At 40.6% G+C, this 14,541-nt stretch overlaps 1 protein-coding gene across 15 annotated transcripts in view; it reads left to right on the top strand.

Moving 5' to 3' along the window:
- Positions 1 to 14,541, top strand: part of PLEKHA7 (pleckstrin homology domain containing A7) — a 279,805-nt gene that overhangs the window by 179,569 nt on the left and 85,695 nt on the right. For all 15 annotated transcript variants that reach the window (XM_053309494.1, XM_053309520.1, XM_053309478.1 and 12 more), the window contains 2 exons: positions 2,002 to 2,478; positions 9,357 to 9,879. In XM_053309494.1, coding sequence (XP_053165469.1) covers positions 2,002 to 2,478; positions 9,357 to 9,879 — 1,000 coding nt within the window. The remainder of the gene's footprint in view (positions 1 to 2,001; positions 2,479 to 9,356; positions 9,880 to 14,541) is intronic.

Raw genomic sequence — 14,541 nt, 5'->3', positions numbered from 1 at the left:
ACAGAATTTAGATGGTGTTTTGTTACCCTGTCCTAAAATCAAACAAATATGGATATAGCCAGAAAGTTGCATACTTGTATGCAAAAAAATATTGAATCAGTAAAAGGTAAAATCCTTTTGTACTTCTTATGTTTTGGGACTGACAATGGCACTGTAGGCCAAACTACAGAATACTTTTCTTCTGGCAAATAAAATGCATAAAATTCCTGGCAAAAAGCACTACAGGAGACCGTAAGGTATGCAATCCATTTAATAACTGTTTTTAGTAGTCTTTGCATAATGTTTATGAACTATTTTATTGATGATCCTTTGGCCCATTAAAAAAATGATACAGAAACAACAGGTCTACTGGTAATTAACCTTCCCTGCCATGACTCTTGTTCTGAATTTTGTCTTCATGGTCTGTTAATTTTATATGGCTCCAGGTGTGTCGTTTTTAAGAAAATAAATTAATTATTGAAGGGAAAAATCATAAACCTTCCCTAATTTGTAACAGTTGATGCAATTCAGTTACATTTTTAACAAGGATTGGATTTTGAGTATAAAGCAATGAATAAAAGCAATGCTTTTATTGAACTTGTGTAAAGCTAAAGAATTAATTGGTGCATGAATTTCATGACCAAGATGATGTGTCACCTTCGAAATATTTTGATGAGAATTCTTTACACTTGAGAACATAGCTATTACAGCTGGTCATAACTATCCTTCAGAAATAAGTTATGTAAGAAAAATTCTATATGAGGGTCAAATCATGTGCAAGCATTCTTTTTGAATGATATGTTCAGTGGTGCAGTTCAGAAATACTGGCACCTGGGCTATGTGAGTGTATAAACAAAGAATATTGAGTGAAAGAATACTACTTGCTCAGAAGAAAATTAAATGGACTAATAAGAAGCAGACAAAATCTTGTATCCCACTTAAAAATTGAAGGCAGGAAAACTGTTCAGGTCAATTTATTTGTTTCAAACCAAATGTTTTCACAAAATAAGCATGTTACAAATCTTATATCTTCATAGGATTTTAGAACAGTCGAATCCAACACAAAATATGATATTTACCTGTAGAAAAATAGATCTAATTTTATTTCAGTTGCTAGAAGAAAAATTGTAATGGTCATAAGTATTAGAGATGTATATACTATTCTGTGCATTTTGTAACTATCTGAAGACTCTTTTATTTTGCCACAACATGAAATATAGGAAATAGAGATAGTTGATAGTTGATGTGAGGGCTCTCTAGCCTTCCAGTTCTTGAAAAAGCTGTTGTGAGGAGGGGAGCATGAACAGCAGACTTTGTAATAGTTGTCTTGGAGGAGGCCATGGCCTCCTCCCCAATGCATCCTATAAAATACCCTGTCCTTAAAATGACCACTGTAAAAGTCAGTGATTGCTTTTGTACAGCAGCAACAGCAAGTCAGATGGTGGTAGTTAAGTGACAACACTGGGCATCTCTATTGTACTTTCTCCTTTGTTGTTTAAAAGGGTCATTGTGTGTGGTGTTGGGGAACAAACCTCAAAATAGTTGCTATTTTGAGGTTTAACGTAGCTGGTTATGCTGCCTAAATGTTTAAGTTTTGTTTGATATATAACACTCATTCATATTCATTAGTCAATACTATACGATAAGTTGCATGTAGCATCAAGAAAAATTTGTTTTGGATATTAACAGATCTTGGAGTATCCTAATTACATACTTTAAGATACATATTTATATGATATTTTTAAATGTGTGTTTACAAGAAAATATAGAAAACAAGGGAAATAAATAAATAAAATAAATTGCAGGTGACAGCAATTTCACTTCCTCAATACATGCATCAAAGTGACATCCAATATATTATTACTCCTGCATTTGATAAGAGTCATTGCCTTCCTTTCTTAATGCTGTATGGCAACCAGAAGCTTTGCGGAGTACATTTTTTTTTTTAAACTGACCAGAGGTTCATTCATTTTTACTCATTTGAAATAAAATGTTGATTTTTATTGCATTTTTTTCCCTTAGAGAAACAGAAAAGATAGATCAGCAAGCTGTTCCTCAAGCCAATCATGGGGATCCCTGCAAAGAGTGTGCAAAGTTAGGGTCTGTTGATGGGAAAGGAAATTATAGGAAATCACCTGAAAGTTCTGGATATGATAAGCATGAAGAGATGAGAAAAACAAGAGAAAATGAACGCTATGCTATCAGAAAAGATACTGTAGAATCAAAAAGGGAGAAATCTAAACATCCAAGGACATCCGAGGTTGGCGCATTGAATTCGGAGTTAACTGTGTCTTGGTCCCAAGCAGCACAACCTGTTGAGAAGAATGGAACACTCTCGAGTACATTAAATGCAAGTACTGACCCAGTGGAGCAGAATGGCATTGGTTTGTATAAACGAGGATTTGTTCCCAGACCAAATCAAGATAAGCAGAAACAAAGGAAAAACAACATGGCTCACATAGAGCACTGGGTAAAAGTCCAAAAAGGAGATACAAAAAGGTTTGTAATAAGTTTGTATAAACTGCTCATTGCTTTAAAATGACATGTTTGGTAACTTGTTTTTCATTCCAGAGAATACTAATTATTCCTATAATGGATTATTTCCTGTCTCTGAAGGCACAGGGGGGAAATGTGAATGGTCAAGGGCTGTTCCCCTCATCACATAACTAGTTGCTCCCCTGGTTCACAAAAGAAGTCTGATTTACAGCCTTTCTGGCAAATACTTATATCTGTTTTTTAAATTATTCTTTTGGGGACTGATTTGTATTTCAGTTTCATTGGGGATGTTTCCTTCTAACCTATCACTTGTTCACTACTCTACTGAATCCTGGTTAGGATTCCCCGCTCCCCCAGGCACCTCACTGATACTTCAGAGTGCCCATTTTCCTCCACATTTCAGACTTTCTGAGTGTCTCAAACCATGGTCTCTATGCCAGGTGCTAGCGTGCTCCTTGAAGAAATGAGACAAAACTTTTTTCCTGCCTGCCATAGTTTATGTTTAAGCAAGGAGGCTACAGGCACAGCTAAACTGTGTTGCTAATAGAGAAATACACACTCCTTTTTTTCCTTTTCTCTGCTCTGCTTTACAGTTTTTTTGAGTTCATTTTTATGGAAGGAGTCTCCAAGAAGAACTGTGTGTTCCCAAAGGAGGATGAATGGATTATTTTCTTTCTGCTCAATAGGCATTTTGAGTGGGTATGTACAGGGATGCTCACTGTGAAGCAAGAGCATATTTTCTGATGGCAAACCACCCTTACCTTAGCTCCAGTACAGAAGTGCCTAGTATATATTCATTTGCTTCTGGCAGGCACAGCCAACCAATACATTGCCTCTTCCATTTGGCAAGGTTGCTTCAGTTTTACAGTTTTTTAGTACATTCAGATTTGTAATGGAAGGTAAGAACTACTACTTACTCAAATGTCAAAACCACAAGGAGAAAGAGTAGTATTTTTACAGGTTCTTTAGAGGCCAGGCAGGAGACATCCAGCAGGTATTAAGCCACCCAGAGAAAGCAGAGAACATTTGTTAGCACTCTTCTCAAGATTAAAAGAAAGATGGGCTTAACAGTAGGTCACCTCTCGGAGATCCTGATGGACCAGATCTCAGGCATAGGAGAGAATAAGCCCAGATTGTCACCTGCTAAAAGCAAGGCCCTCACACAAAAACATAGGGGGAAAGATGAAAAGGAGACTTTCAGCACTTGAAGTAGTTTAGATTACACTAATAATAATGTACTGGCTGGGCCGCGTGCAGAGCATTTGTGCCTCCAGCTGGCCCAGCCACTGCCACTGTTTCCCCCACCCCCATGCTGGCATGCCCAACTTTCTGGCTGGCTGCTCCCCCCCCGCTGCTCGCTTCTCCCCCCCCCCACGCTTTCTGATGGGCGGGCTGGCTGGCCTGCTTCCTCTCCCCCCCTCCACACTTTATGGCTTGCGAGCCGGCCAGAAAGCTGGCCCACCACCTCCACCCCCTCCTCTTGGCAGACAGCCAAGCCAGGTCGGCCCACTACCCTCTCCTCTGGTGGCCGGGCCAGGGCCAGGCCAGCCCGCCACCACCTCCGGCCTCCTCCTCCCGGCCTCTTTCCCCGTTGGCTGGACCAGGGCGGGTGCTCTCTTTCCCTGCCAGCCAGCCCGGGGTCAGGTGCTCTCTTTCCCCTCCGGCCCGCCCAGTGGTGGGCGCTCTCTTTCCCCGCCCGCTGACAGGTGCTCTCCTTCCCAGCCCACCAGCCCGGCAGTGGGCACTCTTCCTCCCCGCCTGCTGGCCCAGTAGCAGGCACTATCTCTCCCCGCCCAGTGGTGGGCGCTCTCCTTCCTGGCCAGCCCGATGGTGGGCACTCCCCCCCCCCCGCCAGCGGCCACCATTTTCACTCTCCACACCCGTCGCTGTTCTGACAGCTACTTGCGAACTGTCGCGAGAACTGCCACACATGGGATTAGCGACGGGTACGCCTAGGAAAAATAAATATATAGATACTTCACATTTTAAATTGCACCAAATAACATAATGCTGCCAACTGATTTTGTTCCTTTCTTATTCTACCAGCTACTTATATGGTCAAGATTAAATAACTGGGTACTATTTGCTCTTCATCCATAGATCAAACTATCTAATATGACACATAACATATGAAGTGATGAGGGTTTTCTTGGCCAAAATCCAACTTAATTTTTAGTTTTTGCCTGTTTAGCACTTCATGTAGTATAGTAATCCATTTACAGCACTTTTCTAGTTCTTTGGCTGCAAAATGCTATATCTATGTTTCTATCATAAACCTTGATGCATTTGAATGAAAAATGGATAGAATACAGTGATAATTAGATAGGTGCTTTGGACTAAGAAGAAAAATATGATAGGTATTTAAGATAGAAGTGTTATCTGTAACCAATGCTTAATGTGAAAAAGATTTGTTGATTACCTATGATCTTGAACACCCCAACTTATCTTATCACACAACATCTTTGTACCTGCTAAAAGCAAGGAAAGCAAGGCCCCCACACAGAAGGAGAGCTGGTCTTGTGGTAGCAAGCATGACTTGTCCCCTTAGTTAAGCAGGGTCCGCCCTGGTTTGTTTGTTTGTTTGTTTGTTTGTTTGTTTGTTTGTTTGTTTAACACATTTTTATACTGCCCAAAATGGGAGTCTCTAGTTGCATATTAATAGGAGTCTAGATGTCTGGTGCATCTGAATGGGAGTCTAGATGTGTGAGCACTGTAAGATATTCCCCTCAGGGGATGGCACTGCTCTGGGAAGAGCATCTAGATTCCAAGTTCCCTCTCTGGCATCTCCAAGATAGGGTTGAGAGAGATTCCTGCCTGCAGTTTTGGAGAAGCCACTGTCAGTCTGTGCAGACAATGCTGAGCTAGATGGACCTATGGTCTGACTCAGTATGTGGCTGCTTCCTATGATTTGGATTGTGATCCATTGTAATCATAAGGAATGCGGTGGGGGGGGGTCTGCACTGGCTCAGGGACCTCTCGGACTGACTGAGTAACTCCTTGCGACTCCCAAGTATGTGCTGTGCTTTTCCGTTATTATCGATTGTTGGGGTGTCCTTCCCTCGGTTTCTGTTTGACCGCCTATGTGTTCATACCTCGTAGTGGCTCCTCGGATCAATGGAAACCTGGAAAAACGACTAGTTATTACGGATAAGGATGGTCTGACTCAGTATATGGCAGCTTCCTATGTTCGCATCATACCCTCTGTTACGGTCATTCCACAATATTCAGACAAAACATACAGTATCTCAAGCCTATGAGCCCTGATCCTAGAAGGTTGTGTGATACTCGTGGTGTGCAGTGAAGCTACTGGCATTTACTTCCTAAAAGAAACTCCACATGTCCTTTGAAAGGTTGCTTTTGAGACTTGTGAGTTTATTAAAGCTAGTTTGTGATACAGTGCAAGGAGCTGCTGCTGAGGGTGGAGTGTAAGAATTGGAGGCTCCGTTACTCACGTGCCATAATATCAGACACCCAAATGGAAATTAAATGAGCTGAATCCAAAAGACTGTGACAGAAGGAAAAATAACCACTAGCACCTTTACTACAAAGGCCTTCACAATAGCTTGCGTAATAGTTCCCATATTGCTAGCATCTGCAGCAGTTCTTTTGTTACTGCTTGTGCAAGGGGTTGCACAAACCTTTGTAGAAGAAAAGCTTAGAAATTAATGTCAGTTCCACCGCCCCCTCCCCCCCATCATGCTTTAAAGTGAGATGTAAAACAGCCCTTGCTTGAGTGAAGGGCACCTTCTGCATGTGGAAGGGCATCTTTGGATCCAATCAAAAGTGTATGGTCATTCCCAACTAAACATGCCCACTGCAGAGAGTGTCATTTCCTCAGAAGCGCAGCATGGAAGATTGGCCCACTAGCTTTTCTGGGGAAGTTCCTTTATTCTTTGATTTTGTCATAGGAATAATCAACCAATAAATCTGTTGTTCAGTAAATCGTAGGACTGGTGGAACTCTGTCCTGTCACAGGCAAGTGGTTGGGCAGATCAGTGGAAGATGGGAAGGAATCTTAAATGGTTCAAAATACATCATATTATGCCTGTTTTACAACAGCTGCTCTGGCTGCCAATGTTTCTGGACAAAAATTAAAGTGCTGGTAATTACCTTTAAAGCCCTAAACAGCTTAGGACTGGGTTACCTGGGAGAGTGTCTTCTTCAGTATGATCCCCACCACACTTTAATGTCATTAGGAGAAGTCCATCTCCGGATGCTGCCAGCTTGCCTGGTGGCAATTCAGGATCAGACCTTCTCTGTAGATGCTCCTGGGCTCTGGAATGCGCTCCCTATGGATATTAGAGGCTTTTTAGCAGCCTTTAAAAGAGCCCTAAAAGCATATATTTTTAGCCTTGCTTTAATGAGTATTGGAATGATTTTAAACTGGTTTTAATTTTGTTTTAATGTTTTTTAAATCTATATATTTGTGAGCCACCTAGAGCCATTTGGGTGAGGTGGTAAAAAGTCGAATGAATGAAGTGCAATGAAGGAGAAATGCTTACAAAACTAGAACTAATTCATTGGCCATTATATCTATGGGAGAACAGTGATTCCCATGTTATACAGGCTGGTAAACTGAAGGAAACTGCTTTATGGTCCAACTGAAATTTAGCCAGAATTGGAGCTACAGTTGTCAACAAGGAAATTATCTCCTACTAACTTCAATCTTCCATCAAGATATTGTCTGACATCCAGGTTTACGCTGTATTTGTATGATGAATAAATTTGTGCTAGTGAAAGAAGGTCACTGCAAGACATTGTAGGGATGCTTGAAATGGTGCTCTTGTGCAAAAGTTGCCTGCAAAAAATATAAGGAAGAGGTTTCACAGCTGGAGGAGTGCCACAGGTTGTGCACCTTGTTCGCACTAGCATAGCACTTGTCTCTGGAATGCAGGCTCCTGACTTACTGCAACATCCTTGTGCAAGTGTAAGATATTGCCCTAACCCACAATTAGTTTGGATGTTGACCACCGCTCTTATACTTTGAGGGTCCTATTGAAAGACAATAGCAAGTGGTGCTCCATTATAATTTCTCCTTTCCATTCATATAAACCATAACTAGCCCTGTTTATAGCCTGGGCAGATTTCACTTTAGTGCTGAGAAACAGTTTTCTAGGGGATTTGTTGTGGCAGTCAGCATGCTTGCTCCATTTTAACTGTGCTCTCTATATGACACCACACTGGGCAAGAGCCCATGGGTGATCACACCTAGTTACACTGTTGACCTGGATGCAGTCCAAGTGGTACAAGCCCTTGCTTGCTTGCTTCTAGACAGAAAGTGAGAATGTTTCTTGAATGTTAACTTGGCAGAACGCCCAGCAGAGTCAATGGATGCATTGAATCAATAGTTTATTAATTGTGCAAAAGCTGAGACTGTTTATGTGATGTGATTATTTCCTGTTAAATCTTCTGGTCATGCTTTGAGTTCCTTTTGACTTGAACCAGAATTAATAGTCATGTGGTGAAATGAGATTCTTTCACTTGAGGTGGTTCCTCAAACAAACTTCCTTGCTTTTAGGCAAGATTGTATTTTATCAGCACTAGAATAACTCCCTGAGGATAGGGACAGTTTAACAAGTCAGGATATCAAACTCAGTCTGCTATGACATTCTGGCTTGTTAAGAAACTGTGCTTAAAACAAACTGAATTGTTGGGTTTGGATGCAATGACATACTGTAGTTTGTTCTAAACCATGGACAGAAGCTGTTAATTGCTTGCAAATGAGTTCCAGGCTTATGCTGACAAGACACAACCATGGTTTAATCATGACTTAGTATTATATCTGAATCCTTCCCCCCATGTAAATGCTGAACCTATGAATTGGGAAGCTAGCTTCTTCCAGATAAAGGAATCTCATTTGTTAAGTGGTCTATTCTACCATCTAGTGGCCAACATGTTGCTAAGAAAGCTGTAAACAAAAAATATTCCATAGCACCTCGGGCTGAACAAAGACAATAGTTTTTAAGAAAGCTGAAAATGGCTTGGGAAAGGCATTGCTTCCTGTGGCATGAACACACATTTTTTGTTCCAGTTTTATCTTTGGTCAACATATTTTTCAGGGTTTTGAACTGTACAAAAGCCTGCCACATCCATTTACCAAGAATGGGCAGAAAATAGGATGCATAAACACCGAGTGAAAAAGACCCCTTGATCAAACCACCTGTTTGAACATTGTTGTTTCTCTCCAGCCTTAAGGCTAACTGACTGTTGTGGCCAGTAAGGTGCAAGTTATTTGCTTCAGTTAAATAAAGCACTTTTAAAGTTAGATTTTGTGAAGGGTTGACTTAACAATTAAAGGGGAGACCTTTAATTGCTGAAATCTCTACTCAGCCATGAAACTCACTGGGTGACTCTGGGCCAGTCATGCATCTCTCAGCCTAACCTACCTTACAGGGTTGTTGTAAGGATAAACATAATCATGTACACCGCTTTGGGCTCCTTGGAGGAAGAGTGGGATATACATTTAATTAATTAATTAATTAATTAATTAATTTCAAAGAACACAATGTTCTGCTGGGGTGCAGGACACAGTTTAATAGAAGAAAATCAGTTGCAATGCAATGTATTTAAAGATTGATAGCTCTTCACCACAGTATGAAATGGGGTGTTTCAGGGGTATAACACTGGGTTTAACTCTCCCAAAAGCATTCTTGCCGGACTGTAATTATTATGACTGACTAATAATAATGACGATGATGTTATTATTATATAATACGTAATAATATATATGTAATACAGTACAGATGTTGTTGTTGTTGTTGTTGTTATTGGTATAACTCTCCCAAAAGCATTCTTTTAGGATTGTAATTATTATGACTGACTAAAAATACCTGCATGCTCATTTGATCTCTAAAGAAGTATTTTTTTCCTCTCTCACACAGTCTTGCATCTGATCAGAATCTTATTCGCCAAGCACCAAGCCATTCCATATCTTTTCCTGAAAATTATCATACTTTGCCAAAGAATACCAGGCAGCCTTCAGGAAGCTCACCTCCTCCAAATCGCAATTTGCCAAGTGACTACAAGTATGCTCAAGACCGGGTTAGCCACTTGAAGATGTCCAATGATGAGAGGAGAGCTAACAAAGATGGCACCGTATGGCAGTTGTATGAGTGGCAACAGAGACAGCAGTTTAAACATGGTAGTCCAACAGCCCCTATTTATGTTGGTTCTCCAGATTTTACAGACCGTAGCAAGGGGAGAAGTTCACTAGATGTTCCACGTTCAGTTTCAGTTCCCCCATCACCTTCTGATATACCTCCACCAGGACCCCCTAAAATATTTCCACCCAGAAGACCACATACTCCTGCAGAGAGGGTTACTGTCAAGCCATCCAATGAGAGGCAGATGATAGACATTCCTTTTGTTGGGTCACCAAGGAAGACTCGAAACCATACTCTAAAAGTGAGTAAATTATATTGATGGACATTCAACTTTACTAATCAGCTAGTTAATTTTAATTGAATTACACTGCAAGGCTTCTGAGGATTAGATTACCAATTGCCTAATAGTTGATTACTGTCAACATTCTTTTATCATCTGTTGACACTTGTATTTTCAAGTCCAATTTATATGTCTCTCAGCAGCTGGCCAGCTGCATGTTTAATAACACTGTTTAAACTGCTTAGTAAGGCTGTGCATCACATCAGATTACTGATATGGTTCAAGGTAATGCAAGGCCTATCAAGGCATTTTTCATTGGAAATTATTCCAATGCCAAATAATATTGGTATTGTATCAAACAGTATCAGGGGGAGAGGGCTTACCTTATAATGACAATCCAGCTTCTCTGAAGAAATCAGTTGCTTGCTGGGTAACCACAGCAGAGGTGTTTGAAACTGCCACCTTTCCTTCTCTGGTCTCACCCTTTAATACACCAGGAAAGGCAGCAATGTCATGACATTTTCCTGGTACAGGAAAAGTTACAGGGCACCACCATTTTTCCTCCCCAGTAATGAATGCATCAGGAAAAATACATAAATGTCATTATGTTGCTTCCTTTCCTGGTGAGTTAGGGTGAGACCAAGGAAGGAAAGGCAGCAATTTGAGACACTCCTGTTGCAGCTGCCCCAGAGGCAACCAGTTTCTTCAGAGAGGATGGATCTTCGTTAAAAGATAAGCTCCCATCATCCCGAAGCACCAAGCTGATACCAATTATTAGCTCAATGCATCATGTGCATGATGCAAGAATGTACATGATGCTAGAATCGGGCCAATAATTCAGCCCAGGCACAGCCGTACTAAATACATGGCATGTTGGCCATGGTATGGCTCCATTACCCATGAGGTGAACTGAATCATATGCAGACTTTGTTGTTAGCTTATAGACAAGCTGAGTCATGGATGTAAACACCACAGTAATAAAAGCATGATACACTTACAGTTGCTATCTCTTAAAATGGAATCAGTGGCCTACTATCAAATATATTGTTAAAAACTGCTTTTCTATGTAACTGAAGGACCATGGGGGAAAATAGCTTTTTGACATCAAGCATTATGAATGTTGCAAGTAGGTCATGTATTATATTAATCTGGATCATGATCCGTTGACATTGATAAAAGTGGGTTCTGCACCTGCACAGAACACTTGGGGGTAAATGATTAGCTCCTCATGGTGCCTATTACCGCCATATGCACGTGCTCCACACCCATTGCTTTTGGTGGTTCAGCGCCTATTTCCCTCATTTTCTTACTGACCGCCAATGAACTCACATCTTTGTGCTTCATCTCCTCAGAAAGTTACTTATATTATTTTGATTCCAAAAAAAACCCCTCATCATAATGTTACTTTTCACTGGTTTTGTTTGATACTTTATACTGAAGGATCAGGAAATGCCATTCTGTGTATCACTGTATGCAGTGATATACACAGCAGTGACTATTCACTGTAATCACCTAGATGATCGTATGTACTCTTGTTATTTTATGCTTGTTGACTACCTGAGCTCTACACAGTTGCTGCATTCTCAAATAATGAATATTTGTCTAAAGCAAACTGTGAATGACATCCAGACTAATGTGTGCACTGAAAAGCAGTTTTCATCAATCTTCCTTTCCCTCTGGTGCCCACTTTGCCTTCCAAAAATATGTCCCCAAGGGTCCCACAACCCTCAGGGACATGTTTTAGGAGGCACAGTGGACTGCAGAGAGAAGAGGATATTGGTGAAAACTGCCTCCCTATCATGCATGCAAAATGTTTTTTAGGCACATGCATTAATCTGCACTCTTTAAAAGTAGTTTGAGCCAGTGTGGTGTAGTGGTTAGAGTGCCATGATACTAGCTGGGTGACTCTGGGCCAGTCACTTCTCTCTCAGCCTAACCTACTTCACAGGGTTGTTGTGAAAAGAAACCTAAGTATGTAGTACACCGCTCTGGGCTCCTTGGAGGAGGAGCAGGATATAAATGTAAAATAATAATAATAATAATAATAATAATAATAATAATAATAATAATAATAATAATAATAGGTCCAACCAGAGGTCCAACCATACTGGACAGGTCTCACCAGAGGAGCCAGACAAAGAGTGCCTCTCCCATCAACAATATGGTGAGACGTAACTTTAATAAATCTATACCGGATCGGTCATCACCCGGGTCAACAAGGACCGTGCCAGGTGCTATAGTCCTGGACATCTGGTTGCAAGTGGGCAACAGGCCTCAGGATCTTCAGTTGAGCAACCAGGGCTGAAGACAGCAAAGTCACTGGAAGAAATGTCGCTTAACCGAAAAAAATATACGAAAAATGCCAACAAGGAAATAATGATCTGCTATTACAAGTCTGGTCCAACTAGAAGAGGTTATTTAAAAAGAATGTACCAAATCTGGAAAGAGAAGCATCCAGATACAGAATTAACAGAACAAAGGCTAGCAGACCAGAGAAGATACATAATAAGAAATAAAGTATTCACAGGAGTTGAGCTGGAAGAACTGGAAAGAGCAACACAGGCTCAAGATATGGAAGAAGAATTACCACCAATTGAAGAAGTTGCTCAGGCGCAGGTGGAGGAGATGTTGGAAATCGAGGATGCCACTGTTACTGAATTGTTTCAAAATCAAAACCAGGCAACCACCCCTTTGCCTTCACCTCAAAAACCTAAATGCCGTTTAACAGAAAAGCAACAAGAACTAAAGCAAAAAATAACTGAGCTCATGAACCAAACAACCACCAGGGTTCAACTTCCAGCTCTAAAAACAGTTGCCAAAAAACAACTTGCTCAGGCATTAAAAGATGTCAATGCTGCACTTGCAGAAATAACAACCAATGATTTGCAAGAAACAAACCAACTAATGTACAGTGCAGCAACAATAACAACACAAGAGCTCGGATAGAAGATCAGTGGACCTGTAAAAAAAGAAAGCAGTACATCACCTAAATGGAAGATTAGATTAGAAAATAAAATCTCCAGGCTGAGATCAGATGCTAGTAAATTGAAAGATATGAAAGACAAGAAGCTGAAGAATGAAAACACCCAACAGTATCGGATCCAAAAATACCACCTAGATTCAAGGAAAATTAGAGAAGTCCTGGAAATAATAAAGCAGCAAATAACAGCAGTGTCAAAGAAGATTAGCAGGTATGAAGCCAGAATTACACAACACAGGCAGAATCTCCAATTCCAGTCGAATCAGAGACATTTCTACCAAAGCATAGAAGGAGAAACTGCAAGAAACCTAGAAATGCCAAATAAAGAAGAAACAATGCAATTCTGGGGGAAATTATGGGACAATCCAATAGATTATAATAAAAAAGCAGGCTGGATGAAAGAGGTCAAAAAATGTAACCAACAAATGCAAGATCTAATAATAACACCAGAATTAATACGTGAAAGAGCAAAGAAAATTAAAAATTGGACTGCTCCAGGCGACGATGAACTGCATGGCTTTTGGCTTAAACACCTAACAAGCCTTCATAAACAACTATCAAAACAGTTCAATCACATTTTGCAAGGAGGTGATATTGAACAATGGCTAACAACTGGGAAAACTCATTTCATCATGAAAGACCCAGCAAAAGGTGCAGTTCCAAGTATTTATAGACCGATAACCTGCCTTCAAACCATGTTCAAATTATTAACTGGAATAATAGCAGATGAAGTGATGCAACACTTATTAACTAACAAACAGCTTCCAGTTGAACAGAAAGGAAATTGCCCAAACACCAGAGGCACAAAAGACCAGCTGCTGATTGACAAAATGATTTTAGAAAATTGCAAGAGAAGAAAAACCAATCTAAGCGTTGCATGGATTGACTACAAGAAAGCCTTCGATTCATTGCCTCACACATGGATACTAAAATGTTTAGAAACAACTGGTGTCAGCAAAAACATTCAGATATTTATTTAAAAAGCAATGAGCATGTGGAGTACACAGTTAACAATCAATGATGAGACACTTGGACAGGTTAGCATTAGAAGAGGCATTTTCCAAGGGGACTCGCTATCCCCTCTGTTGTTTGTAATCGCCATGACCCCACTTTCACAAATACTAAACAAAACAGGCCTCGGATACCAAACATCTAAAACATCCAGTAAAATCAACCATCTGCTGTACATGGACAATCTGAAGTTGTATGGCAAGTCCCAGTCAGAAATCGAATCACTGCTAAACACTGTCCGTATATTCAGTAGCGATATAGCAATGGAGTTTGGACTAGACAAGTGTGCTGCATTAATAATGAACAGAGGGAAAATAAGAAAAACAGAAGGAATAGAACTACCCAATGGAAGCAAGATCAAGAACCAGGAAGAGAAAGAACATTACAAATACTTGGGCATTCTCCAGGCTGATAACATTGCACACACTGAAGTTAAAAGAAAAGTTGGAAGTGAATACATCAGGAGAGTTAGAAAAATCCTCAAGTCCAAACTCAATGGCGGGAACACCATACAAGCCATCAACACCTGGGCTATACCTGTTATCAGATACACTGCAGGAATAATAGACTGGACCCAGGCAGAGCTAGAGACGCTGGATCGTAAGACCAGGAAAAGAATGACCATCAATCATGCTCTGCACCCCTGCAGTGATGTAGATAGGCTATACCTCCCTCGCAGCTCAGGTGGAAAA

Source organism: Hemicordylus capensis, chromosome 1, assembly GCF_027244095.1.
Source record: "Hemicordylus capensis ecotype Gifberg chromosome 1, rHemCap1.1.pri, whole genome shotgun sequence".
NCBI classification, from domain to species: Eukaryota; Metazoa; Chordata; class Lepidosauria; order Squamata; family Cordylidae; genus Hemicordylus; species Hemicordylus capensis.
This window is presented reverse-complemented; position numbering and strand designations above follow the sequence as displayed.